The sequence below is a fragment of the Dipteris shenzhenensis genome, chromosome 3, assembly GCF_047967505.1.
Source record: "Dipteris shenzhenensis isolate YYH24624 ecotype China chromosome 3, Dip_SZ_1.0, whole genome shotgun sequence".
Classification (NCBI taxonomy): Eukaryota; Viridiplantae; Streptophyta; class Polypodiopsida; order Gleicheniales; family Dipteridaceae; genus Dipteris; species Dipteris shenzhenensis.
The window spans coordinates 8989808-9017726 of record NC_141598.1 but is presented as its reverse complement, the minus strand read 5'-3'; the positions used below and the strand labels follow the sequence as shown (position 1 = coordinate 9017726).

Genomic DNA, 27919 nt, shown 5'->3' with positions numbered 1-27919 from the left:
ATGTTTTTCTTGGGATTTTCTTACATAACACCTTAGCATTCCTCTAAGCTAGCTTCAATTAAGATTTAACAACACGAAACACCAAGCAACAACTCACCTTCAAAAATAACTTTTCTTCTTTCTTCTCAACCACGCCCTATTCTCCAAAAACAACACTCCTAGTTAAGCTAGAAAGCATTGGGCAATGGGTAATAACGGAAGAAGACAAAACACACTAAAGCATACTTGGATATACCCAAAATCGAAGCAAAAAGTGTGTAGTCTCACGATGGATCACGTGTCATGGGGATGTTGCCGCCAATACACCGGTGAGTCCATGGATGCTTTCACGGGTCGATATAACCCAGAGATGGTGGTAACGAGGAATCGTGGCCACAAGAGGGAGGGGGATGGGAATGAAGGGGGAGAGAGGGGGAGAGAGTGGAAAGAAGGGGAAGCTGGGGGGAGAGAAGAAGAGGGAGTGCAATCACAAAGGGGCAACAAGGAAATAAGAGAACACTCTAACAACTCATAGAGAGAAAGAGAGTTTGTATTCCAAAAGTGCAAACAACAAGAGAGAAAGAGAGCTTGTCTAAAGTGCATTGCCATGTCTTTTCTTTACTTGAGATGATTTAATAGTGACCTTACATCTTCCTCATTGATTGCTTTGGCATGTCCTTACACCTTTCTCATTGATTCATTTTTTATACTGATCATCATATGCCAAGTTCTTGATTTCTTTATTTGCAACACGAAGTCACTCTTCTTGGCCCAAGGGGAAATAGCTTCCTAGGTTCCTTATTATCACTATTATCTTCATTTCACCTTTTTCTATAATTAATTGGTGGGAGTTTTGCCTTTTCCAACAGAAATATCAATAGCTTGTTGCATCAAACAGAAATATCAATAGCTTGTTGCATCAATGTTCTAGTCAGATTCATGATCTCCATCAATTTGAAATCTAGATGTAGGCCACTTGATAGACAAATTCTAATTGTTATCATCAATTTTCTTACTAAGCTAACTATCCTCATTCTAAAGAGACAAAGTCATACATTGTTCTCGCTTGCTTGTTTTGAGATTGTTTAGCCATGTTCTTATATCTTCCTCAATTTATTTTTGGTAGATCCTCAAGAAGGCATCCTTCATTTGATCCCGTCCTTCAAAGTTAAATTCTATGTCTCATTGAACTACTACTGTTGTCATATAGTTCATGTAAATGTCCTCCTAGTTGTTGTCATATACAAAGCACTTCTATAGAAGCTTTAAAGGAGGCTGAAGGGGATGTTCTTCATCCCATAGTCCTTGGAATGTCAAAAGTATAAGCACTAGTGGCTGCATTACTCCACAAACCTCTAAGATCAACTTTAATCCTTAATACCATCCTTATTGCTATAGTGTTCTTGAGTTCCTTTCTTCTCTCTCTCAATTTCTGTCCTCTTTGGCCTTCCTAATGGAAGGTACTCCTCTATTGGTCTTCTCCTACCACTCAATCTAATTGATCTTGTTCAAGCTTCTTAAGCCTCATAGGGGAGGTTCCTTTTGTGGTCTTTTCTTACCACTAGTTAGTCATCCTAGGATCCTTTAGGGTCTTTACGTGCTTGTCTTCTCCAAACTTGTACATCTTTTAGATGCTTGCTTTTGTAATCTAGCTTATATGAGTAGAATTAATAAGAGCTTATTAGGTTCTCATATCACCTCCCAATTTCCCTTCTCATGCCCTTCGAGGTCCTTCTCATGCCCTCTTTTGGATCCTTAGGTTGTATTTGGGTTTATAGCTTACTCTTGTTGGCTCTCCTACTCAAGCAAGACTGCATCCTTCGGAGGATCTTGAAACACGACTATCAAACAAAGTCTATTTTCCCTCTTTCCATTTGCTCATTGCTCATGGATAAAATGAGCTAGCAATCATTATTATTTTTTAATGTCTCACTCACTCAACCCTCACCCAATCCCTAGTGGCTAATGATCGAACACACGCACACCCTACACTCACCCACATGTTCAACTACCAAGCCACTACTCTGGCCCTAAGCTAGCAATCTTTAAACTGTATTAGTGTGCTTTTCCATCCATACCTTGTCCTTTAAGCGAGTTGATATTAGAAGTTTGTAAAACAATATATGTTAACTATGCATAAAGTGTAGATAAGAAATAAAAAATAAGTTGCTTGGTAGCTTGTTTCACGAGTTTAGATCATTATATATGGTAACTTAGGAGGAAGTGTGAGCAGCAAGTGCAAGGGACTATACACGCAATAGATTCCTTGACTCATGAATGTATTAAATCATTTATGTGTACATCATATCGAGCCAACTCTTGACTAGAGCGGCAACTAGTCGGATTCGATGTCCCCCTATCACCAAGCTACATCATGGATACAAACTTTTTAGGTTGTAATGTTGGCCATGGTCTCCCAATTGCTGTCTCAAGCATGTCTCTGAGAAAACTAATCTTTTGGATCTACCATCTGGCCTCTTCGTCCATCCCATTTTCAATGTAAAGTTTAGCCTTTGTTTTTGGTGGAATAAAAAGTTTAGCCTTTGTGTCCCTCTCCCCTCGTCTCACATGATCTTAGTCCCTTTTAGCCTTTCCTTACCCCTTTTTGCTCACTTGTCAATCCATACCTTGTCCTTTAAGAGAGCTATATTGGAAGTTTGAAAAACAATATAAAGTGTACATAAGAAAGAAGTTGCTTGGTTGGTTGTTTCACGAGGTTGGATCATTATATATGGTAACTTAGGAGCAAGTGTAAGCAACAAGTGCAAGGGACTATACATGCAATAGATTCCTTGACCATGAATGTATAAAATGCTTGCATGTCATAAATGCTACTTATTAGTCTTCTTGAAACCCTCCATACCTCATTCCTAGATGGAGGACAAAGTGTACATGATATCGAGCCAACTGTTGACTAGAGTGGCAACTAGTCCAATTGGATGTCCCCCTACCACCCAAGGTACATCATGGATATAAATGTTTAGGTTGTAATGTTGGCCATGGTCTCCCAACTGTTGTCTCAAGCACGTCTTTGAGAATAGGATATACCATCTGACCTCTTCCTCCATGCTATTTTCAATGTGAAGTTTAGCCTTCTCCCCTGTTCTCTCAAATTATCTCACCCCTCGACATTATTCCTCACTTTCAACTACCTCTTGACACGGATACCTTGCTGGAGGTAAAATCAAGAGCACTTAAACAAGGCCATGAGACTTCTACCTTCTAGGTAAGAAGGGCATGTTGCCCTCACAAGCGGTTTGGTTGGACCATGACTTAACTTTCCAAGAAGATTCCCCACCTACTTGATGCTATGGAAAGCATTAAGCATGGGAAGGGAGAAAATGATGATAGTCACATTTCCAAGTGACCATCTCTTTGAGTGCCTACTTACTCCATTTAATTGACTTTGCATAGCATTAGTATCCATTTAGTTCACCAAGTGTGTGTTTTATTGGTTGAAGCATGCCTTGTTAAAGCTATTAACGACAACTAGGAAGTAATATTTGTTATTTCAAATGTATCATTACTTTTGAGCTAGCCCTTTAATAAGTATCCAAGCCATCAACAAGCTGCAAGTGTTGGAAATCTATGGAACCTTGTGTGAGGTTTGACTTACCAGCCTAAAATATATTTTTGGAGTATCTTTGTTGTTCTTTACTTCTGTCTATTACTCCAAATTTAAGTTTTAATAAAAGAATCCTATGGACACATGGCACATAAGGTTATATCTACTTGAGTACTTTCCATTGGTTCAAAGTCCCTGCTACATCAAGCTATATGCCAACTCACCTTGTAGCCATTGGTTGCGTATTTCAAGCCACCATTGAGTCTAGTGTCTAGAGCATAGTATCTCTCTAGTAGAATAAGTATACTGCCATACCACATACCATTTAAACATTCGAAATGGTGTGAAGTATAATTTCAATGTTTCTTCCTTTCACACGTTCTTTGCCATTCAAATTTAGTATTCATGATATACAAGATTAGTTTCTCTTGAAAGATGGTAACTGTTAATGAGCATAATGTGTCGTGTGATTGAAATGTGAATGTGGTTATTATTCAAATTAACGTTCGTGAAGGATTAATTGCTAGAGACATAATCCTTGAGTCATCGTAAGTCTGCTAGTTCAAGTTCATTGACACAAATTTTCCCTTACCAATGCCAACCGAGATGGGGGAATGCAATAACCTGGACACTCAAGGTAGTAGGTAGGTGCATACTTTTGTGTGTGTGTGTGTGTGTGTGTTTGGGTTCGCTACTGGGCACTATGGACTTTATCGACATACAAGAATTGTAAAGTCTTTGGTGATCCTACTTTCTCTCTGTTTGGCTTTTTTAGGCGTTCTCTGCAGTAATCTTTCTTTGATTGCTTGCAGACCCGCTGCATAGATCATGAGGTCTTTTTGGCATATACTGAAATTTTCAGTTGATGTAATTGTAGCACCTTATTTTGAGGTTGCTACTCAGATAATATCATCAATCAAAGATTTCACCCAAAAAAAAGTGAGAGAGAGAGCGAGAGAGTCTGTCTGTGATAAAAATAATCGCTTGAAAGCTTACAAATATATACATGTAATCATTATACACCCCGTCGTCAACAAGACATTACTAGGGAAATTTACACTTACAGTTGAACAAGGATTCTTCCCTCCCTAAATGACGCTTTTGCAAACCCCTTTTCAGCATTAATGGGTCCCTCGTGATCGACCTTTTACTATATGCTCCCACCCAATCATGCGCTGACACATTGTGCATTTCAAATGCTCGTTATTTTTTGTGTTTTGAGATGACAAGAGTTCTGCATGAAATTTAGCTGAGCAGGTTGATTGTGCAGCTTGAACTGACACTGCCCAGCTGTTTTGAACCTGAGAAGTTGCATATTCACCTGACTCAGAGTTTACTTGCACCCAATCAACAGTAGAGTTCTCCACAATTCTTCTGAATTTCTCCCAAGCCAGCGCTTGTTCTTCCTGTGTAAGCTTCTCATCTTCTCTGTCTACCAAGAGAGTCTCGTGCTGATGAATTCTAACAATCCACCTGTAAAAACAATTAAATTGTGCTGCATTATGGTATTTGTTGTTGAGCTGTAATGAGTTCATTAATTGGTCAAGCGTACTAATTAACGAATTATGTACCATGTCCTGTTTAACAATAAACCGACAATCATCACTGTGGAAAACACTATCATTACAAAAGCAGCATAGAATAGAACAGTGGAGGAACAAGTTAAGAACAGCAATCGCATGGCAGGAAACTTATTCAAACACCTTGTAACACGACCTTTCGATATTCATTTAAATACCAAGGTGTCCTTCAGGTTTCAAATTGTAGACGAGGTCAAAAACATACGACCGCTGCAGCTCCTCCCCGTCGTGCACCCTCCCTCCCTGCTGCCTTTCCCCACCGACCTCTAGCTGTCTCTCCCCACCCTTTGCTCACCCTGCTCTCTCCCCTTGCTGCCTCTCCCTTCCGCCTTGCTCTCACACTCCCCGCCCTGCTTGCTCTCCCCCCTGCAGTCTGCTTCTTCCCCCCGCTGCCCCTCCCCTTTAGTCTTTTGCTTGCTAACCCGCCCCCTACCCTCTGCTCTCAGCCCCCTCCACTTCTTTTTGTCTCCCTCTCAGCCCCTCCACTCCTCTCATCCCTTCGCCTCCCCTCTCTCTCCCCTCCTCTCAGCCCTTCCCGCCCCCCCCCCCCCTCTCCCTTCTTAGCCTCTCTCTTCAGTGTCTCCTCTCTCTCCTTGTACTTTTCCAAAAGACGAGTTGCTGCTGGTTCAAAACGTGTCGCGTTTGAGAGCTCCACCACACTCTTTGCGCACATCCATGTGCCCCACCTCTCCAGGTCACAAGCAGATAGGGACTGCATGCTTGCTGCATTACCTTCATACCCCTGGCCTTTCCGATGCTCGATTATGGGACAAGGTTTCTTTCCGGTGGCTTTTTTCTCTCTTGGAGCTAGAAGCACAGCGCTCCAAGCTAGTCAATGGTTCCAAGAGGATCTTCCTCGCACCTTTCACGTTGAATTTCGACCTTGTAGAGGAGGACAAATGGGTCACGTCACCTTCCACAGGTTTATCGCCGATTCCTCATCAAGATTAGAGCTTCTTTTGGGCTGGTTAGAGAGATCTCAATGTTAGGGTCATCGTGTCTGACCTAACATTTCAAATGACCACATTATGCTCTAGCACTGCGATGGCTCTCTTTTTCATCAAAGAGTCGAATTCTGGGCAGGTAAGATTAGTGTCGGATTTGCAAGACTTTGGGCATTTTGCTAGAGATCGGCCAAAGAAAAAGAAAAGGCCCAAGAAGTTTTTTGGTGTGGCCCCTCCTCGTAACGCTCCTTTGGCACCTATTGCACGTCCAACATCAACTGCAAGTCTCGCACTTGCTGCCCCCGTTGGGTTTCTATTTCTCCTATCACTCCTCTCGGGCCCAGTCGGTACAACAGGGGGACAAGATGATGAAGCAGTTCTTTCATACCACTGGGCACCAATCGGCAAGCACACAATTGTAGCGTCTACGGGATCCGCAGGGCATCATGCACACTAATCCGCAGGAGATTTCAGACCTGACCAAAAGTTTTTACAGCCATCTCTTTCAGATGGAGAGGATGACTCCAGATTGTATTGTGGGCCGTGAGTTAGTTTGGGATCATGTTCCGATGGTAGACTCGCAAGATTTGTGCAGGAGTCTGGAGAAGCCTTTCACAGATGAGGAGCTTTGGGAAGCCCTCAAGGCTCTCCCAACCCAGAAGTGTCTTGGCACGGATGGCTTTGAATCTGGCCTTCTTCCGGAACTTCTGGGAGATCGTCTCCACCCCTTTCCGCCTAGCCTGCCAGGAGACCTTCGACACGGGCTCCCTTCCTCAGTCCCTGAGCAGAGGGTGGATTTGTTTGATCTTGAAAGGGGGAGAGACATCGGGCAATGGAGACCGATCACTTAGCTTGATATTGCATACAAGATCCTCGCCAAGGTCTTGAGTTCGCGGTTACGGCCCCGTCTTACTTGCTATTGCTGAAGTCCCAATGTAATGGGTAGCCTGTATCTGCTTTCTGAAAACAGTATTTCTTCTATTGATGACATTTGATTCTCAGTTCCTCCTACTTTACAAATTGCTATCGATTGGAATCAGCACTGGCAGAGGATACATATTCTTCGCTGAAATCTGAGCCTAGGAATCGATAGGCAGTAATTCCACTGTAACACATGAGGATTGGGATTAGGTACAAGCAGGAGGTTGATGAAACAATTTAGCTCTAGGATGTTTTCAATTTCTGCTGGCACTTCAAAACAAGATACTAGATCTTCTGATTTGACAGGTGGCTGGGATGAACTATGAACCTCAGGACTGGAACTATCCAAAACCCTCTTACAGAGCCTCAATTTTAAGTGACAATGGATAGTAAAAAGTCACAACCTCATATATAAGGCAAATAAATTAGCTAGACCCATGTAGCAATATGCAAGTATAGTCTCTCAAATGTAATTTGGTGTTTGACTTGGTACAAAAGCAGATGGAGGTTTCAAGTCATAGAAAACCGTCAGATTTTCATAATGCCGAAATCTGTATTTTTGCTCTGCTATTGCAATAAGTGGACCCTATAAGAGTGAATGCAAAACCAATATTGTATAACACAAGTGTCACTATCTTACTTGGGACGATGGTCGATCAAAAGGCTGGTCATAATATCATCTTCAGGTGCCTCGTGATTAGAAACATCAAAGCTAGCCAAAGATGTGCTCTGATGGTTTTCCATTTGAAGAGGGGTCGATCCTGCCATTTCTGGTCCCACCTGCCCCTCTACAGAGTCGATGGCATTGCTAAAAGGAAGATCCATATTGTCATCATCAAGTTTGAAAAGCACTTTGAGCTCCTCCATCTTTGAGTGTCGACTAACTTGCTGCTCATCAAGCACCCTTGCAGCCAAGCCTTCCTTTGCCACCTGTTCAACAATTCAAATAGATCTACCTTTAAGAGTTCTCACCCTTCAATTTATGATAATGTGAGCCCGACAAGAAAATTACTGCTTGCCTGTCGTTTGTAAATTTTTTCCTCTGCTGTCCCATATGCCAATAATCTGTACACGACGACTGGCCTTTTCTGTCCAAACCTGCAGAAAGGCAGATGAAAACAGTATTCACACATTCAGACTTACACTGTGCTTGAGAGTATTTTACATATATAGAGAATACAACCTCTCACAAAAGAAAATAATTAATAGCATTACACACCCTTTGTTTACAAATTGAATGTATTGGGGACAGTCAGCTCCAGCCTTTGAGACAAGAGCTCAGGTCTATATATACTTTCATAGTGAATACAAAATATCCAATTGTACGGAAAAAACAATAAGAAGGAAAATTGGGGGGATAGGAAGGGGGTTGGGGCCTTGGGGGTGCGGCACACACATTTATACACACACCTCATAGGCCTGCAAGGCTTCCCAAAGACATTCTTTGTTTCTTTCTCTTTAGAGGTGGGGCAGCCATGGAGCACCGCAACAAAGCACTTAGCCTAGCACATAAACTAGCTCAACAAATACTCACAGAATAGAAAGCTTTGTAGTGATTTCATACACTGGATGTAACTGACCACTATTTGTCTAATAGTGGTCACTAGTCCCATAGAACCTACTGGCTCTCAAGAGGACTTTAATACAATCGTATCATGTCAAGAGGAGGAGGAAAGTCAAATAGACAGCCCATGACAGTGTCGGGGCCTTGAGAAAAGTGCACAAAGTAGAATACAAATGGCTGTGTGGAATTGCAATGGAGCCCTCTGGTCTGATCTTTTGGGTTTCTCTGAAACATAGACTGACAGAGATGTGATCTTTTACACAGAGACCCGTGAGAGCCCAGAGAGGGGACTGCCTATTGTGACAGGGTACATAAAGGAGGGAATCAGTCCATAGAAAAGAGACAAGGAGAGACAGCGGCATACGAGGATCAGGGAGGGGTGGCAGTCCTTTTCAGGCCACACTTGAGGCCCTACATATCTGTCATAGGAACGAGGAACACACACAGCACATGTGGGTACAGATTCAGCCACCTGGTGCATGCCCGATTTTCTTTGCAGTATGCTACTTCCCTCTAGATACATCCATCATCGTACGCACATGAGGTTGCCAGAGAGGGCCATAGCCCATAGGAGACGAGATCTGATGATGTTCTGGAGTTCTCCAGACGGGGGAATTCTACTTTTGGGTGACTTCAATACACGTACAGGGGTTGACTTTGAGGCTGATCACCTCAGAGTGCCAGAGATAGATCCGGCTGAGCTTGGGATTACGAGACGATCAGATGATGCACCAAATGTTACTGCAAATGGTCGACATCTACTAGATATGGGTGCAGTTCACAATCTGATTATTTGTAACGATCTTCTCAGATGGCCGTTGTCAGGGGGGCTCACCTGTTTCCCACATGGAGGGGGATCGAGTACAGTGGACTACCTTTTGGGATCCCCAATTTTTGTCACATATAAACGATCTCAATGTACCCACCCCCCCACTACGTGCTGACCATTCCTATCTGACTTTCAACCTTTCGACCCCCATGCTGGCCATTGGGCAAAGCCCACCAGCCTCCACGGGTCCATGTACACTTTGACCATGCCCTTGACACAGTATACATGAGTCACCTGCCAGAATATCTTGGGGACTATGCAGATCTTGCCCATGCCTTAGACACTCTAGTATCATTGGTTCAGGATGCTGCAGTCAGATCTTTCCCCACCTCACGCTCCCTTGCAAGGAGGATGCCCCAGAACCCATGATTCGATGATGAGTGCCGAGAGATGAGATCCTATGTTACACGGGAGGAGGCTGTGGGGCGTCTTACGAGAACTGCGGCACAGATACTACGTCGAGTGACTCGTCAGAAGAGACAAGTTTTTCTCTCACATTGCATGGATGGGGTGATTAGGTCTTTTCGAGGGAAAGATCCCACCTTTGCATGGGGGCTCCTCTGTGAGGGTAAGTCACCCATCCCTATCACTGATGTAGGAGTTTGGCACACATATGCGACCTCGCTCTATGATGTCAAGATGCAGACACCGCTGTGGAGTTGTCTTCATTACCCAAGCCCACCACATCCTCTTTGTTCAATACATAGAATGTACGGACTGCATTACATCAACTGCACACCCAGAAAGCCATGGACCATGAGGGGTTGAGGACAGAATACTTTGCACATGGCCAAGCGATCCTGGATCTGATCCTAGCATAAATGTTTAACCATATGGTATATCGTGGCTTCCCTCCTACCTAGAGCACCACTACCATTGTGCCGATACACAAAGCAAGAGACCCAATGGATACGGGAAACTACTGCATGCTCATGATAGGGCATACACTAGCCGAGATATATGGATCAGTGTTAGAGTGAGAGATCAATTCCTATATTGAGGCACATGGGCAGGGAGCACTAGGACAGGCAGGTTTTCAGCGACATCACTCCACCCTGGATCACATTTTTACCTTACAAGCGGTCATTGAGGAGGTGAGGTCCAAATCCCAGAAAGTCTATGCGTGCTTCGTAGACTTTCGAAAGGCTTTTGACACAGTTCCATGAGACCAATTGATACCGAAGCTTCAGGAGATGGGGATACAAGAGGACATGATCTGGGGTGTGATGAGCCTATATGAGTCTGTCATAGGGAGGGTACATTCACCTAGAGGTCTATCAGATTGGGTCGAGAGCACGATCGGGGTGAAGCAAGGATGCCCACTCTCTCCACCTCTCTTTGGGCTCTACATTGACGAGATCACAACATTCATTGACAGCTTGTGAGGAGAGGGATCCCTACTTGCACATTTGATGATACAAATCTTACTATATGCCATCTTGTGAGGAGAGGGATCCCTACTTGAAGTATGCAGATGACATAGTTCTCATCTCCTCCTCTGCAGCAGGTTTACAACATAATCTTGAGGCTCTAGAGGTATTTTACACAGAGAGAGACCTGACGGTTAACCTTAGCAAGACCAAGGTTATGATTTTCAACACTTCACGAGCAGTACTTTGGCGGCACAGCTTCACGTATCGCGGGGAGCCAGTGGAGATAGTACATACTTATACATATCTTGGAGGAATTTTCGTAGGGCCTATCTTGACGATGACACATGCAACTAGGGCACGACTCACACGAGGACAAGGAGCCTTAGAGACTGTGCTTCCAGGCACACTTCCAAGATCCCCCGACGAAGGGGCAGCTTTTTGATACACTAGTGAGACCGATAGCCATGTACGCAGCACTCGTTTGGGGATGTGACTTACCGGCATCTGAGTGGCACAGATTTGGAGACTACATGTCATGGAGTCCAGGATAATCAGGAGTAAGCCATCGGTTCCTCACCAAATCATACAGGCTGAGTTCACTATAACACCATTGCAGATTGATGTCATCTTCCAAACAATTCTACACAGGATGTGGGAGATTACCGAGACTAGCACTAGAGCCATCCAGACGGCTAGCTGAGAGCGGGATCACCACAACTTGGTATGCACATATCTCCAAATGGTTTTGGTCTCAGGGCATTCAGATGGACCGTCTCCCCCCCTTTCAGCATAGTCTGGACTCCCCATCCCTCCAGATCCCACGACATGAGAGCAAACGCATCATACGGTTGGATCTACTTCAGCTACATACCTCACGGACTTGGGGAGGGAATCGGGAGTTTCCTACCAAGATCCTGTTTTATCGGGACCATTTCTTGAGGATATCAGGCGATTGCACTGATCATCAGGCCCCAGTATCTGGAGGACAGGCGAGTTACCAGAGGAAAGATGCGAGTCTCGTCTCACCAACTGAGAATCGAGGCATGGAGAGCTGCAGGCACACCTAGAGAGAAGCGGATTTGCAAGATATGCACATTGGTAGTAGTGGAGACGGAGGAGCACTCCTTATGCATTTGCCCTGAGATCCAAGGACACTACCAATGCTTCTACCAGGAGGGGTGTGGGTTCATACGACTCTCCCGATTGATCCACTTCCATGATCAAATGTGTGTCGGCCTCTTTCTGATGGACATACGGCGGCTCAGGGAGACTTTGCTACACCATATCAGGCAGCAAGAGGAGACAGTACCACAGGATACTAATCGAGTACAAAGATATGTCACCGATTTTTATGCCTTTGAGTCAGCCCTGAGACACATCGGAGTAGAGGATGAGGAGATCGCTAACATGAGAGCAGACTAGACCACAGGGTAGAGGAGAGGGCGCCACAAAGGAGGACCACAGCATGCACAATAGAGGTTCTGCCCACCACCGCCTTACTCAGAGGAGACCGACCAACCCAAGGTGTCACCCTTGATGCTGCCCACCGGATACAAAGATCCCGAAGACCACGACCCCCGCCACGACAACAGGCAGCTCGACAGCTACAGATATGTGACATCCTTGCTTCCTATTGGAGAGATACAACGACTCCTGGATATGTCATCGAAGCTTTCACACTACCCATTGGAGTTTCTGAGTCTTTGAGATCATTAGCTTGGTCTAGCATTCTCAGCAAGGGCCTTAGAGAGCCCTTTGCTTCAGCCCATGGTAGCTGGTTGAGCCACTTGGTTGAGGCCTCCCGAAGCTGTCTTACTCTCTCACCTACAATCGATGCCTCAGGACACCGAGCTAGACCGAGCACAGACACGCGTCATTGGTTTTTACTCATCTGAGCCAGCACCAGATGAGATCGAGGGGGAGGATCTTGAGAAGACGAGAGCACTATGGATCAGCAGTGAGACCCGTCACCAGGACGTAGCTGGACGACAGACGCAGAGACCACACACGACAAATGGGCACGCACGATTGAGGTTCGATAAATCTCATCCCTCCTCAGAGGGGACCACCAGAGATGAGGCATTACTCTTGATGTAGCCCATCGGATACAGAGATCCAAAAGAGCGCGCCCCCCACCACCACAGGAGACAGCCCGACAAACAAAAATATGTGAGCTCTTTGCATCACATAAGAGGGCAATCAAGGAACTAGGTTATATAGAGCCTCCACATGTCTTGGAGCTCTGGTTCTGAGCCGTACTTGATTGCTCTTTTTTCCTAAAATTATTTTGTACTAACTTTTTGCATTCTTAGCACTTAGCACTCAGCAAGGGCCTTAGTGAGCCCTTTGTCTTCAAGAGCCCTGTATTAATATGAGATCCGAGGCCGCTATCACTCTTCGAAGATGGTTTTGGTCCTCTCCCGATTCCTCTCCTATCCTAATTAAGGATGCCTAGCTGCCTTCATCCATAAGATAGTTAGGCACGGAGAGTGCTTACTTAAAGCTTCGACTCGTGTGCTTGCTCCCACGCTCACCGCACCTTCAGTGGTATCAGATCTCCTAGGAATTGCTATCCTGCCCCCGGACCTACATTGGTCCCTGCTCCCAGCTCGAGTTACGCCCCCATCCGTACAGTTCGTACGACTGTACGGATGCCCGTACAGGTCACGTGCTTTGCTCGTTTATGCCTCGCATATTCCGTCAACTGCCCTTCTACTTGCAGTCTAGTGCCATCCGTACAGTGGTACATGCGTCGTACAACTATACTTGCATCATACTACCATACCTGCATACATACCTACGTCGTACAATTGTACTTGCATCATACAAATTGTACTTGCAAACGTACCTGCCTCCATACAACCGTACCTACAGACTTACTTGCTTCCGTACACACGTACCTACCTTCCGTACAGGCGCACTTGCCTCCGTACAAGAGTACCTACAGGTGTACCTCCATGCGTACAGCTTGTACCTGCTTCGGACGTTCCGTACAGGTTTCACACGTGCGAATCTATCTATAGGTTCCGTACCTATTAAGGCATTGGCTGTGAACCAAGTTCTTGGTTCTTGCTTACTACATCCTTTTTTGGGTCTCACTGCAGTCAGCTTGTACCTGCTTCGGGCATTCCGTACAGGTTTCACACGTGCGAATCTATCTACAAGTTCCGTACCTATTTAGGCATTGTCTATGAACCAAGTTCTTGGTTCTTGCTTACTATACCCTTTTTTGAGTCTCACTACAGTCATCTACAGACATTTGCAGTTTTGGGACTTTTGCAGGACATTGGCAAATTTGGGATTTTCAGTTCATTTCCCTTGTTTTGGTTGCAACTTCTTGCAAGACATTGGAGGTTTGGGATTTGGATTGCAATTTCTTGTTCAGATTACAAGACTTTGGGTCACATTTGCAGGACAATGGGTCAGATTGCAAGACATTGGGTCACATTTGCAAAATCTCAGCAAAATTTGGGGCTTTTCTGTATTTGCCCTCTTTCTAGCTTTTTTGCCCTCATTACATTTGGGGCTTTTGCCAGATTTGCTGATTTTTGCAGTAGTCATTGCCTGACACAATCACATTTCGGTCAAATTTGCATTTGCCCTTTGATTTGGGCCGAAAATTTGCAGAACATTTACTTGCAGACATTTGCTGTCATTTTTTGGACAGCCAGCTCTTTGCAGTGATAGCCTTGAGGCTTTTGTGTTTTCAGGTCATTTCTTTTTAGGGTATCCCATTTGCAATGGCTGGCAACAATCATGATCTATTTGGCATTCTTCGTGAAGATGATAAGTTGGATGGCACCAACTATCCAATGTGGTCTTATCTCATGAAACATATTCTTGTTGCAAGGCATTTTTGGAATATTGTTTCTGGGGTTGATCTGAGGCCAGCTAATGCTACAGTGGCTACCCCTACTACTGCTGGTCCCTCTACAGAGGATACCCCTCCTGATGCTTTATCCTCTAGCACCCCTGCTGCTGCTCCAACTCGGGAACAAACAAGATGGGATGCAAGAGATGCAAATGCACAATCCTGTATTGCTTTATCATGCAAGAGAATCATTATTCCACACATCCGGTCTTGCAAGATAGCAAAGCATGCTTGGGACAAATTGGCTTCTCTTTATCAGATTCCCAATGAGGCACGTGTTGCATATTTAAGTAAATTGCAGGAAGTCAGTATGAATGAACGTGACTCTATGTGTCAGTACCACATTGAATGGACTGCCAGATACATATCAAGGGTTTGCTACAACCCTTCAATTAGTGGCCATGGGTAATGCAGACTACTGCTCTTTTGATCATCTAGTCACTTTGTTTTTACAGCAAAGTGAATACGAGCAAAGTCGTGCTAATAGGCAAGCTATTATTCCTGATCATGCATTTGCTTCACAGCAGACAGGAAAAGGCAAGGCTTCCAAGCCTATGGGCAAGCCTAAATATGCGCCTAACAGTGGCAATTCCTCCAATGCATCTAAAAATACAGCAGATAAGTCAAAGAAGAAAAGATGCAACTATTGTCGCAAGCGAGGGCATGAAATTTCAGAATGCAGGAAGCGCATTGCTTCGGAGAAAAAGAACGCAAGATTGACAGTTAATGCCTCACATACTATTGAGTCCCACGAGCCAGCAGATGCCTTACATGCACATGCTCTCCAAGATGATTGGGCATGGGCTATCCATTGCTCCTTTGATCCCTCCCAAGTTGATGCATTCTTTACTGCTAATGATGCTCAGTCTTGGTATTTTGATAGTTGTGCTTCCAAGCACGTCACATCTTGCAAATAGTTGTTTCATTCCTTAGCTAATGCACCTCGAGGAGGGACTGTCACATGTGCTAACAATGCTTCCTATGCTGTAAAAGCAATTGGAGATGTACAGCTCACATCCATTTCAAGCCATCCTGTCACTTTGACTAATTTTCTTTTTGTGCCCGGAATTGAAGTCAACTTGATTTCAATTTCAGCAATTGCCACTTCAGGTTTCAGAGTGATTTTTGATGGATACAGATGCCTAGTATATGATCTTCGTGATGACAATGCCATAGTTCTCACTGGCACTTTGAAAAAGGGGCTTTATCACCTTGATGATCACTCAGCTGCACTCTCTATTGAAGCATTTGCTATTTCAGATTCTTTTTTTTTTTTCCGAAAAAACAGTGCTAATTATATTACTTTGAGAACAAGATACAAGGGGTCAGCTTATAGCTGACGGCTGCGGTCACAAATCGGACACAGCCCTAAAAGGTAGCAAAATAGAAAACCATCCTCTCACGGAGGGAGAAAACGAGTATGAACGAACAGCCATCGGGGTGGTGAGTAGTGCCACCGAAGGCCCTGCGTAGTCTGCTCGAAGAAGAGGCCCTGTGTGTCCCAAGTCCGGAGGAAGCGTCTCCGCTTCTCCTGACCGGCCCGGGAGTCTCCCTGAATCTGGTCCCACTGGCCTCTGAGGGTATGGATAATCTCACTCCAAATCTCCGCCATGATCTGGGCAGTCGATAAGGAGGTGCCACCGAGGATCTGCGCGCAGCGCGAGGTCCAGATGTGCCACCCTGTAATGCTGCTAATAATCTCCCATACTGGCTGCCTCTCCCGAACTCCTGTGTCAGCCTCTGCTAGGTGCTGTGGGATACCCTCGAGCGGTCCCCACGTGCCCTGTGTGACAAGGAAAGTGGGGTCCTGCTGACATGCCTCAAAAAAGTGATGAAGACCAGGTGCGGTGCTGCACCAACAGAACGCGCCCCAAGTGATCAATCCTAGCTCTGGTGCTGCGCGAGTAAGAATCCCAAAAGTCCACCTCCACACTTCCTGGGCGCGAGTGCAGCTCCACAGGCAGTGCTTTGGTGTCTCCTCATCCGCATGGCAAATCTGGCAACATCCGTCCTGGCCTATCTACCTCAGCCAGCTCCCCACTGGAAGACCTTTGTGGGCAAGAAGCCACAGGAAGTATGAGATCTTCCGTGGCCGCCAACTCTCCCACAAGGCCTTCCAGAATGCCTGTAAAAAGAACCTGGAAAGACCCTGTGCGTACCAGCTGGGTCGCTGGGTGGGGGGGCGGCTCTGCATCCTCCCGAGAACTCGCCTGCCCAAAGTCGTACTGTAGGCGAAGAAAGAGGTCGGCCCCTGACCTGTCACAATCTCTGGCCACCACCACTCTCCTGGATCCCAATCAAGCTCTGCCAAGGCCCGCCCCTCCCAAAGCCAAAGACGCCAGAGCTGCACCTGGTCCTGCTCGATGCTAGGGTCGGTATGCCAGACCTTCCCCAAGAGGCCTACGACCCGAACCCTCTGCCACGGGAGTAGGGGGTCGATGAGCGCACCCTCTGTCCTGAGTCGTCCCTCCCCAGAAACCGCGAAGAAGGAAATAGAAGAGTCATCCAAACGTCCTGCGATCACCAGTGGAATGCCACGGGGGGTGAACTGTCCCAGCCATCGGGTGTCACCAGGCATGATGATCTGGGGCTCAGGTGGGGCCAACCAAGCCGCTGGGATCGCTCCGTCGATCTCCATGCGTCTCGCCTGGGCTCCACGTGCACCTCCAGCTGCGTCTGCAAGATCTGTCATCTCTAGATGTCTGTACGTATCCCTCCAAACACGCAGGGATCGGGCTGGGCCCCTCATCCAACCGTCCCACCTGATATGTGATCTCTCCCCCAACTGAAGGCCCTCGGCATCTCTGACCTGACTGTTCCAGATAAGCGGCTGGCGATCGATCTCCTCCTGACAGCTGGGAGGGGACTGAATGAGACTGAGACGGAGCCGCCTCCAGACCATGAGGAGGCTACGAACTAGAGGGGAACGGGGCTGAGTGAGCGGGGCGGAGGTGAAGATCCACCTGAAGGACGGTAGCCAATCTCCACCTCGGCGCGGGACACGAGCCGACTCCCTGCTGAAGTAGCATCTTCCACGTCTGCCCCCCTGGGGTCAAACCGCGAATGACAAGCTTGCCTAACAAGGCCTGACTCTGAAGCTCTGGATCAATGACCCCCAGGCCACCCTCAGCCTGCGGAAGAATGACTGTCTGCCACGCAACCCTGGCTCTGATATCTCTATGACCATCCTCCCCAGACCAAAGGAAGTTCCGAACCAACCTCCTGAGCTGTGCCACGCTGGATCTCGAGAAGCACCAGCAGGAAGCCACATACCAAGCCGTGGCTAGGAGGACCTGGTTGACTACCAAGGCACGACCTGCAAGAGAGAGCTTAGCAGTGCTCCAGAAAGCCAGCTTCCGTCGGATGGAATCTAGCACCGGGAGAAACTGCTGAGCTGGTGTGATGTCTAGGCCAACCTGGAAGCCAAGGTATCTAGCTGTCTGTCCACGTGGAATCCATCTGAAGCCCAAAAATCGCCCCCACTGAGAACACGCCCCAGGGTCTGTGAGAAAACCAACGGATTTGTTCCAATTGATTTTCGCCCCAGCGGCCGAGCAGAAAACCTCCAGGGCCATCTGCACCCTCTCTAGCATCCGCTCGTCGTCCTGGACATAAAGGGCTGTATCATCTGCGTACTCCGAGTCCAAGAGCTCCGTGTCCTCCCGGAGTGGAAGGCGAATACCCCTGAGCCCTGTGGACCTCGCCCGAAGGTAGTAAGTCATGGCCTCGGCGAAGAAGAGAAACAAGTAAGGAGCCAGGGGGCAGCCCTGACGTACTGATCTCTCCAAGCTAAAGCGCTCGCCCAACCTGCCTCCAATGATGACTCTGCTAGACGCTGTCCTGTACAAAGCTGAGATACCCTGAATCCAACCTGCCGGGAAACCTAGCCGCTCCAGAGTCCCCTTCAAAAAGGACCAATCCACGCGATCGTAGGCCTTCTCGAAATCGAGAAGTAGAATGGCAAGGTGTGATCCGCTGTGCTGAGCCCACTCCGCCGCCTCTGAAAAGGTGAAGACGTTATCCAGGATACTGCGATCCTGGACAAAGCCTGTCTGAGTGTCATGGACGAGGTCTGAAAGTAGAGGCCGAACTCTGGCACTGATCATCTTGGCGAGGATTTTGTAGGCAGAGGTAAGGAGAGTGATCGGACGCCACTGGCGAATCTCCTGTCTATCTCCTCCCTTCGGGATGAGGCAAATCAGTCCCGAGGAGAGGCTCTCTGGCATCCGACCGCTGCTGAAAATCCCCTGCAGAGCTGCAAGGAGGGGCTGATGGATCTGGTCCCAGAAGGAGGTGAAGAAAGCTCGGGATAGCCCATCCTCACCTGGGCACTTCTGACCATCAATAGCCATCAAGGCCTCCAACATCTCATCCGAGGTGAAAGGCGCCAACAACGTCGCCTGCATGCTAGGCTGGACCAGGGATGGAATGTGCCTCCACACCTCCTCACGGGCACGACTGGCACGAGGGGCAAGCGGCTCCTGCTGGAAGAGGGTCCTGTAAAAGTCCGTGGCCAACCCCAGGACCTCCCCTGGATCCGTAACGATGTGACCATCCGCTGTCCTGAGACTCCGAAGCTGATCACCTGCAGCTCTCTGGCCATGCGTCCTAAAGAACTCCCTGCACATCCGGTCACCCTTTCGGGCCCAAAAGGAGCGAGAGGCGTGAAAGGAAAACTCGGAACGACGCTGGAATGTCTCCTCCAGGAGGGCTCTGGCTCGAAGGGCCTGGATCCGCAGCTCCTCCGAACCCGGGGAAGCCTGCTGGAGTCGCTGAATGGAGGCGAGGTCCCTCCGAAGAGCTCTCTCTCTGCCCCACCAATCCTGTCGAACCTGTAAAGCTGCGAGCTGGCAGATCTGGCTAGACTCCTGCAGAGCCTGTGCGACTGAGTCTACCAGATCCACGCCCTCCCCCCAATCTCTGTCCCAAAGACTGCATATGCTGCTGCGCACGTCCACCCTCGAGAAGATGGAGTCGGGAATCCTGCATGATCGGGAGGGGAGGGTCTGGGCTGCCGAATCTAAGGAAAGGAGCACAGGCGCATGATCGGAGAGTGTCGTCCCTGGAACTATACCCGCCTGGCCGCCTCTGCTGATGGCCCAGTCACTGACATAAAATCTATCAAGCCTCTCCAGGAGTCTGCCTCCTTCCCTGCGGAAGCCCCAAGAGAAGTCCAGGCTCCCGTGCCAACGCCGGAAGGACGGGTCTCTCCAACTGTCCCTCCCTCCCGTCTCGAAGATGAAAGAGTCCCAAGCTGACTGCTCTGCCTGAGCCATACCTGTGAACTCCGGGCCTCTGCCCTGCTGGTCCTCCAGGGTCTCCAGGTTGTTGAAGTCTAACGACCAATCACTGCAGGCTGAAGTTCCTGCCGCAAAATGAGCTTCCTGGGACCACGGGTGCCAGAGGAGTGAAACCCGTTCACATTCCAGGATACGAGGTGTAAGCTCATGGAGAGGGATGGGTGGCTGCGAACAACTGTCTGCTCGCGGTCGAAGTCGAAGAAGAACCAGACGTATCGGAATGGAGGCGCTGCCGCTTATGAGAAGGTTTGGAGGGGGAGACGGGGTCGTCCTGCCCGTTCTTCAACACCTTCAGCAAAGGCGAGAGGCCTTTGGTGCCATGAGCAAATGCTTTCTCGAGCCAGCTCGAGATCTCTGAAGAGGTCATCCCGTAGAAGGTTCGGAGTTTCTGCTGGGACCAAGCTCTGACATCCTGGGGGAGAGGCCATGACAGGGGAGGTCGGAGGATCACTATCAGTCGGAAGCGTTTGGCGGCGCAACGCCACCGCAAGCGCACGTCGCCCTCGGACCACTGAGTCTCGAGGAGCTGCCCACCGGACGGGCCTATCCAGAAACACACCTGGGCGTGCGTCTGCTCTCTGAGAGCCTCCCAAACCGAGTCGTCTGTCCAGGTCTCGGTGCCATCACTGAGGAACGTGAAAGCGAAGCTAGGGCCATCCCTGGGAGCCAAGGCACCAATCCTCCCATCCGCCCCTTTGCGGAGCAGGAAAATACTGATGTCGAGACAAGCCGGGAAGGTCCCAAGGTCGGCCACATCCAGGTAGTCCCAGGGGCCAGATCTGTAGAAGTCTTGCGGAAGCTCTCTCTCATGGAGCTGAGACCCAACTGAGTCTACCACTGAGGGGCTAGCGGGAAGGGAAGCCTGCTCCACCGGTGGTGTAGACTCCGGGTGTCCTGCCAGCGAGGGGGGAGGGGGAGGAGGCTGAGGGATAGGCAGCTCTGACTCCACGGAGGCGACTGGCGGAGGAGGTGGAGGAGGTGGAGCGGGGGCTGCACACGGCTGGGAAGCCGGTGGTGCAGCTAACTCTGAGGGAGAGGCGAGGGGGACCAGGGGGGGGGGGATGGGGGTGCAGCTGGAGCTGGGGCTGAGAGGGAGGAAGAGAAGACTGAGGAAGAGAAGGCGGGGGCTGAAACTGCGGGTCGGGCGACGGGGGGGGGGGGGGAGACTGGGGAGGGGGCTGGGGCGGGGAGGAAAGGGGCGGGGGAACGGGAGAGAGGGGGAACTGAGGCTGTGGAGGGCGGGCTGCCGTCGAAGAAGAAGCTCTCCCAGACCCCTGGGGCGGCTGCTTGACAGGTCTCTGGGGTGCTGCTGCAGGAAGGGTAACCTCTGCCTCCTTGCCTTTATCCGAAGTCTTCTTGTTCTTTCCCCTTTTCCTTTTAACCTCGGTCCAACCGCCCACTACCTCTGGACCCGACTCCTGCTGTCTCGGCTCCTCCTGACGTGGCTGTCCAGGGGGTGGGGGTGGGGGCGGAGGGGTCGGGGGCGGGGGAGGTCGAGACGAGCTGGCGAAACGTGGACAAGCAGCCGCCAAGTGCCCAAAGCCGTGGCACCGCAGGCACTGACCTGGCTGTCCGGTGACTATCATGCTCTGGGTGATGCTGCCGGCACCTGTCACAATCTCGATCACAGCAGGGAGAGTCGCAGGATCCGCCACCGCCACTCGGACTCGGGGGGCTCCTGCCGTGGTCACCGCGTCGGCAAAGGTGTCGTGCATAACCCAGCCAAAATGGGAGCCCAAGTCCCTGACAATCGGGCGCAACTCTGCAGCAAGCCCTGAAAAAACAAGTGTCACTGGGTGTCGAGGTATGCGGAACCGAGCATCAAACTCCGCTGCGCTGAATCCACGGTACCACGGGACTATCATGATAATCTTCCCATCCACCGAGGTGGGGGAACTGGCAATCAGGTTGCTCGCAGCTTTCTCAGTGGAGAGTTTGAGCCAGAAGATGCCCCTTCCCATAAGGGCCACCTCCTCAATATGGCCATCCTCTAGCAGGAGAGTGGACTGGAGCCAGTCCCTGATGGCTAACCTGGAGGGGGAGTGACCAATGACTCTACCGTAAACAAAGGTACGCGCAAAGTCAATGGCAACCTCCTGAACACGAGATGACTGTCGCTCTGTCAGGATAACGCGGTAGGCATCTGGAGAGGGAGGGTCCGACTGGGCCTCCGGATCCGGGCAGGGGGCCGCCATACCGCCAAGACTAACTGCAAGCTTCCGATGGGGAGTATGAACAGGCTGCCACCCCAAAAAGGGGGGACGAAGCGGGAGGTGGAGCCTGGGGGTGAGGCGGTCGAGGCGAGGTGAGGGGGCGGGGGGGGTTGGAGCGGAGGGCGGGGTGAAGGGATCGGGGTGCGGGGAAAAACGGGGGGGCGCGGGAGGGCGGGGGGGGTGGCGGGGACGGAGAGGTAAAGCGGGGGGCGGGGAGAGCGGAATGGAGGCGGGGGGGCGGGTGAGGTGAGAGGGGACGGCGGGTGAGGCAGAGCGGGGGAGGGAGGGGGTGAGGCGAAGCGAGGGGGGGGGAGGGGTGAAGCGAGGTGGGGCGGAGGGGGGCGGAGTGGATGAGAGCGGAGGGGGGGTGAGAGGGCGACTGAGACGAGGGGAAGGGGGGGGGTGGAGGCGTAAGGAGGGGGCGGCGAGGGTGAGGTGAGAAGGAGCGGGGGAGAAGGGGGGAGTAGAGGCGAAGGGAGGGGGCGGCGGGGGTGAGGGGAGATGGAGCGGCGCGGCGGGGCGGGGCGGGAGAACAGTGAGGGGGGCGGGTTGGAGCGGAGCGGCGGGCGAGAGAGAGCAACGAGGGGGGGGGCGAGAGCGAGGCGAGGCGAGGGGAGGGGCGCAGCGAGGTGACCGGCGGGTGAGGGGGAGGGGGGGCGGGGGGCGAGGGCGGAGGGGGAGGGAAGGGAGCGGAGGTGGTCGCGGCGGGGGGAGGAGCTAAGGGGAGGTAGAGCGAGCGGCGGTAGGGAGGGGAAGCTCACAGGAGCGAAAGCTATTTCAGATTCACAGCTTGCTGAAATCATCTTTGGCATGAGAGAATGGGTCATCTCAATTATAGAGCTCTTGCCAAGTTACATTCACAAGGCATGGCAAATGACTACCTCAAACTCACACAGTTTCCAAACATGTGTGTGAGGGTTGTCTTTTGGGTAAGATGCATCGGTTTCCTTTTCAAAAGAATTGTCCAAAATTCTCACAAAGGAAATTACAGCTAGTGCACAGTGATGTCTGTGGCCCAATGAGGACAAATGCCATTGGAGGGTACAAATATTTCATGACTCTAATTGATGACTTCACAAGATATTGCTGGGTATATGCTTTAAAAGCTAAATCTGAAGTGTTCTCATGCTTTCAAAGGTGGCTGAATATGGTTGAGAATGAATCAGGAGACAAGCTTGTCACCCTCAACACAGATAGGGGGGAAGAGTGAATGTCAAAGGAGTTTGATGCATTTTTGTCTTCACGGGGCATTGTTCACTCATGCACTACTCCTTACGCTCAGCAGCATAACCATGTTCATGAAAGGAAGAACATGTCCACTATGGAGATGGCCAGATGCATGCTTAAGGCCAAGTCCTTGCCCAATAAATTTTGATTTGATGCAGTGATGTGTGCCAACTATGTGCTGAATAGATCAGCTACAAGGGCATTGAGGACTGTTACACCTTATGAAGCATGGAAACGCAAGAAGCCTTCACTTTCACACATGAGAGTTTTTGGGTCTCTTGCATATGTTCATGTACCATCTCAGCTGAGACATAAGCTTGATGACATGGCACTCAAATGCATATTTATTGGTTCTAGCCAGGAGAGCAAAGGGTATCGGTTGTATCAACCAAATACTGGGAAGATTATTGTCAGTAGAGATGTAATCTTTGCTAACCATTCGGCTTCTCCTCTTGTGGACTGCAAAGCTAAGCCAGAAGTTGACATGTTTGATGCCTTTGACTCTTGGTTATCTCTGCTTCCCTCAGAGGGGGACTTTGACCCATAGTTAGGGGAAACGGAAACGGGGAAACGGGGAACGGAAACGGAAACGGAAACGTTTCGGGATTTCTGGGAGGGCTGAAACGGGGAAACGCCACGTCAGCAAGGGAGGGGAGTAGATGATGATGGAGGGCTGAAGCAGGCTGCAGGAGAGAAAGGAGAGGAAAGGAGTGAATGGGGCTGAAGGAGGGCTGGAAAACCTTGAGGATGGAGAGAGTATGAGGCTGAAGGAGCCTGGAGACCAAAATCAAAAGCAAAAAGACAAAAAATGTGATTTTGGAGACCTAGCAGCCTATGTTGTTTGAAACGGCACGTTTCAGGGCTCTGAAACGCGTTTCAGACTGGCTGAAACGTTTCAGCCAGCCGTTTCAGGGTCCTGAAACGTTTCAGACCCTGAAACGCGTTTTAGAAACGGGGCTTCTCTGAAACGGCGTTTCAGGCCTGGCTGGGCTCTGAAACGCGTTTCAGCATAACTGTGCTTTGACCAGCAATGATCAGCTAGTACCCCATGCTGATTTGCAGGCTTCTCTTCCAGCACAAAATGATCCCACTATTCATGATGCAGTGATTGAAGAAAGAGCTGTCAATAGACAGCAAAGGTAAGTTCACAGATGGCTTCTTGACACATTGAGGGACACCAAACAAGATCAACCTCTTGCTGCCCGGACAAGATTAGGGAATAGATAGATGCATGGTCACATTCTTGAGTTTGCCCTCCTTACTATAGCTTGCAATGAAGAGCGTGCCATAAAGATGCTTTTGACAACAAAGGTGGATGGATGCAATGAGAGCTAAGCTGCAATCTATTGCCAAAAATGACACATGGGAATTAGTAGATCTCCCTCCTGGCAAGCATGCCATTGGTACCCAGTGGGTCTACAAGTTAAAAAGGAAATCTGATGGCAACATAGATCGACACAAAGCCCGTCTTGTTGCAAAAGGGTATGCCCAACAAGGCATTGACTTTGAGGAGATTTTTTCTCCCACTTCCAAGATTACTACTATTAGATGTGTTATTGCCATTGCAGCCCATCACCATTGGCAAGTGCACCAGCTTGACATCAAGACTGCCTTTCTTCATGGGGATCTGCAGGAAGAAGTTTATGTGACATAACCTCCTGGCTTTGAGGTTGTTGGTTCGGAAAACAAGGTATGCCAGCTGAGAAAAGCCCTTTATGGTTTGAACCAGGCACCCAGGCCATGGTATGCCAAAATTCATGCACACTTACTATCCCTTCGTTTTTAGAATAGCCCCTTAGAGCCCAATCTTTATGTCTGTGGGAGTGGCTCTGATTTTTTAGTGCTGATTTTATATGCGGATGATATGCTGATTACGGGCCCCGATACTCAGCATATTGCAACTTTCAAGGCTGATTTGGAGCAAGATTTTGAAATGTCCGATATGGGACAGTTGCACTATTATTTGGGCATTCAGTTTGCTCATGTTGAGGGGGATACATGATGTCACAGTCCAAGTATATTGGACAGCTCCTTGATCGTTTTCAGTTTGAGGATTGCAAGCCAATCTCTACTCCAGTGGACCCTGGCTTCAAATTTTCAGCTCATGATGGGAGCCCACCATGTGATATCACTCTTTACCAACAGGCTGTTGGATGTCTCATTTACTTATGCCCAGTTCACAGCATTGGCAGGCAGTGAAGAGAGTCTTCAGATATCTCAGAGGCACTCAGAATTTAGCCCTCTTCTATGGTGATCAGGATTCACTTACCGTGCATGCTTACACGGATAGTGACTGGGCAGGTTGTTCCGACACCAGAGTGTCACATACCGGCAAATTTTTTTTGCTTGGCAGTTCATGTATCTCTTGGCTCAACAAAAAGCAACCAGCAGTTGCCACGTCCAGCTGTAAGGCTGAGTATAGGGCATCCTTCACCGCTACAATAGAGTGTGTCTGGCTTTGACAATTACTTGCAGATCTTGGTATTCGCCAGACATCCTCGACTATGGTCTACACTGACAACCAGAGTGCTTTGGCCATTGCGTGTAATCCAGTGTTTCATGCGCGTACCAAGCACATTGAAGTTCACTATCATTATGTTCGAGAGCGGTTGTCAGCAGGAGACAGAGAGTTGCCCTATCTTCCCACAGATGACAACATAGCAGATATGTTTACAAAGGCACTTCCTCGTCCCAAGTTCGAAGTCTTTCGACATGCTTTACACTTGGTTACCTTTGTTACATGATCTGACATACCTTGTACATTCATAGGTGGCTATACCCTTTTGAATGACCAGAAAATACCAAGTATTCTGAGTCGTTTCCTGAATACTTCAACCCATACCATGGAGGGGGGTTTGTAGGCCATCTTCTCCCAATCGTATTGATGCCCTCTGGGCCCTGGTATCTGCCATGTAGCTTTAGTTATTGGCACTTAGGTCACCTAGTACTTTTAGTATCTTATGACACCTAGTACTAGTGGTACCACTAGGACACTAGGTCCTAGGGTTCATTCAATTTCCTCTCAGTAATCTCAGTCAATTTAGTGAGATCTTTCAAGGTGGTTGGGTTGAACATTTCAACCTAATACCTCACTTTCAGGGTTAGGGTTGCTAAATACTTCTTCCTTCTATCATTCTCACTCTTCTCAGGTAACTCTAAAGAGAGTTTCCAAACCAAGCTGTAAATTCAGCGTTGCTCTCGTTATCAAATTGCCTGAACCTTTCCCAGCGGAAGGTCAATTCTTCTTCATGCCTCGAAGGCATAAAACTGGCCTTAAGTTGCTCTACGAATTTGGACCATTGAAGAATAGGCTCTTTTCTCGCTTGTGATAAGGACCACCACATCAAAGCATCCTTCTGTAGATGTAGTGTAGAGTTGGTGGTACTTATCCGACTCCCGCTTTGCTTGTGTCAAAAAACCACTTCAAATTACCTCTTCTTCCTTCTCTTTTAGGCTTTTCTTCTTGTATTTCTGCTGTAAACTGGTGTGATCCGTTTGGGCTACTTATTTTGAGTGGATTGAAGCTCTACATACCGTTATGGCGGTACTTGATGGGTGGATCACCCCGTTAAAATCTTGTTCCGATCCGACTTAAGAGGGGGGGGGGGCTGTCATCCCGTTCCCCGTCCAAATACCCAAAAAATCAGTAGAAGCCCTTACCTCAGAGACTCTAGAATCCAAAGATTGCAGGGTTCCGGAAACTCCTTGCTCCCCGTGACTCCTTGCGAGATGACAATCTGTAGGTGCGTCGCACTTTGCTGCCAGCCTTCTCCAAGGTGCTTCTACGCCACCCGGCCTTCATGCACAACCGGCGTGTGTCGTGACTTTCCTTCCGTCCCCGCCTTTCCTCACATGCCCTTCTTGGGTGCCTCTTCTCTGCTGCGTTTTTTGTGCGGGCTTCTCCCGCACATCGCTGCCTTGTACAGTTCCCTTTTTGCACGTTCTTCTTCTACATTGAGGTTTCCTGTCCGTACCTCTGTCTCACAAGCTTTCACCTTCCACCCCGCACGTTCTCCTGCTGTCCCAGTCGTGGATTGTTGCTGCTCTAATACCAAATGTGAAGAAACATCCTTCTCAAGTATGCAAATGTGTGCAATGCATGCAGAATTTTGAATGCTGATTTACCCTCCAATGGGGAAGAGCGCCCTCGTGAGAGTACTTGTTTCTATTTCGACCTACATGCAAGGTGGGAGAGAGATGGCGGATGAATGCAAGGTGAATAAACAATGCTACGTGAGATTCACAATGAAAGGGTGATACCCTTTCATAAATGTCCCTTGAGATCACTCAAGTTCCATCTTCCCATTTACACCTACCCTTAGCCTATGACCCATGCATCTACCATTCAATGCACCTTAATGCACCCTTCCCTTCCTATTGCCCCTAGGACCTAGAGACATGTGTGCACATTTTAATTAATAGAATAAGTGTCACATGTCCAAATTCAGTGCCATCTAAAGCAGTGGCTCCAGCTCCACTAGTCCTAACTACTGAGATGATCCAACATAACAAATCAGTCGGTGTCCATCATAAATACAAATACATGTTACATC

At 48.7% G+C, this 27919-nt stretch overlaps 1 protein-coding gene across 1 annotated transcript in view; it reads right to left on the bottom strand.

Moving 5' to 3' along the window:
• Positions 1–4533: 4533 nt before the first annotated feature.
• Positions 4534–27919, bottom strand: part of ATRX (P-loop containing nucleoside triphosphate hydrolases superfamily protein) — a 173858-nt gene continuing 150472 nt past the window's right edge. The window contains exons 24-26 of the mRNA XM_087373082.1: positions 8009–8087; positions 7630–7919; positions 4534–5017 (exon numbers count right to left, since the gene is read on the bottom strand). Of these exons, the coding sequence (XP_087229208.1) occupies positions 4666–5017; positions 7630–7919; positions 8009–8087 (721 nt within the window). The 3' untranslated portion in view covers positions 4534–4665. The remainder of the gene's footprint in view (positions 5018–7629; positions 7920–8008; positions 8088–27919) is intronic.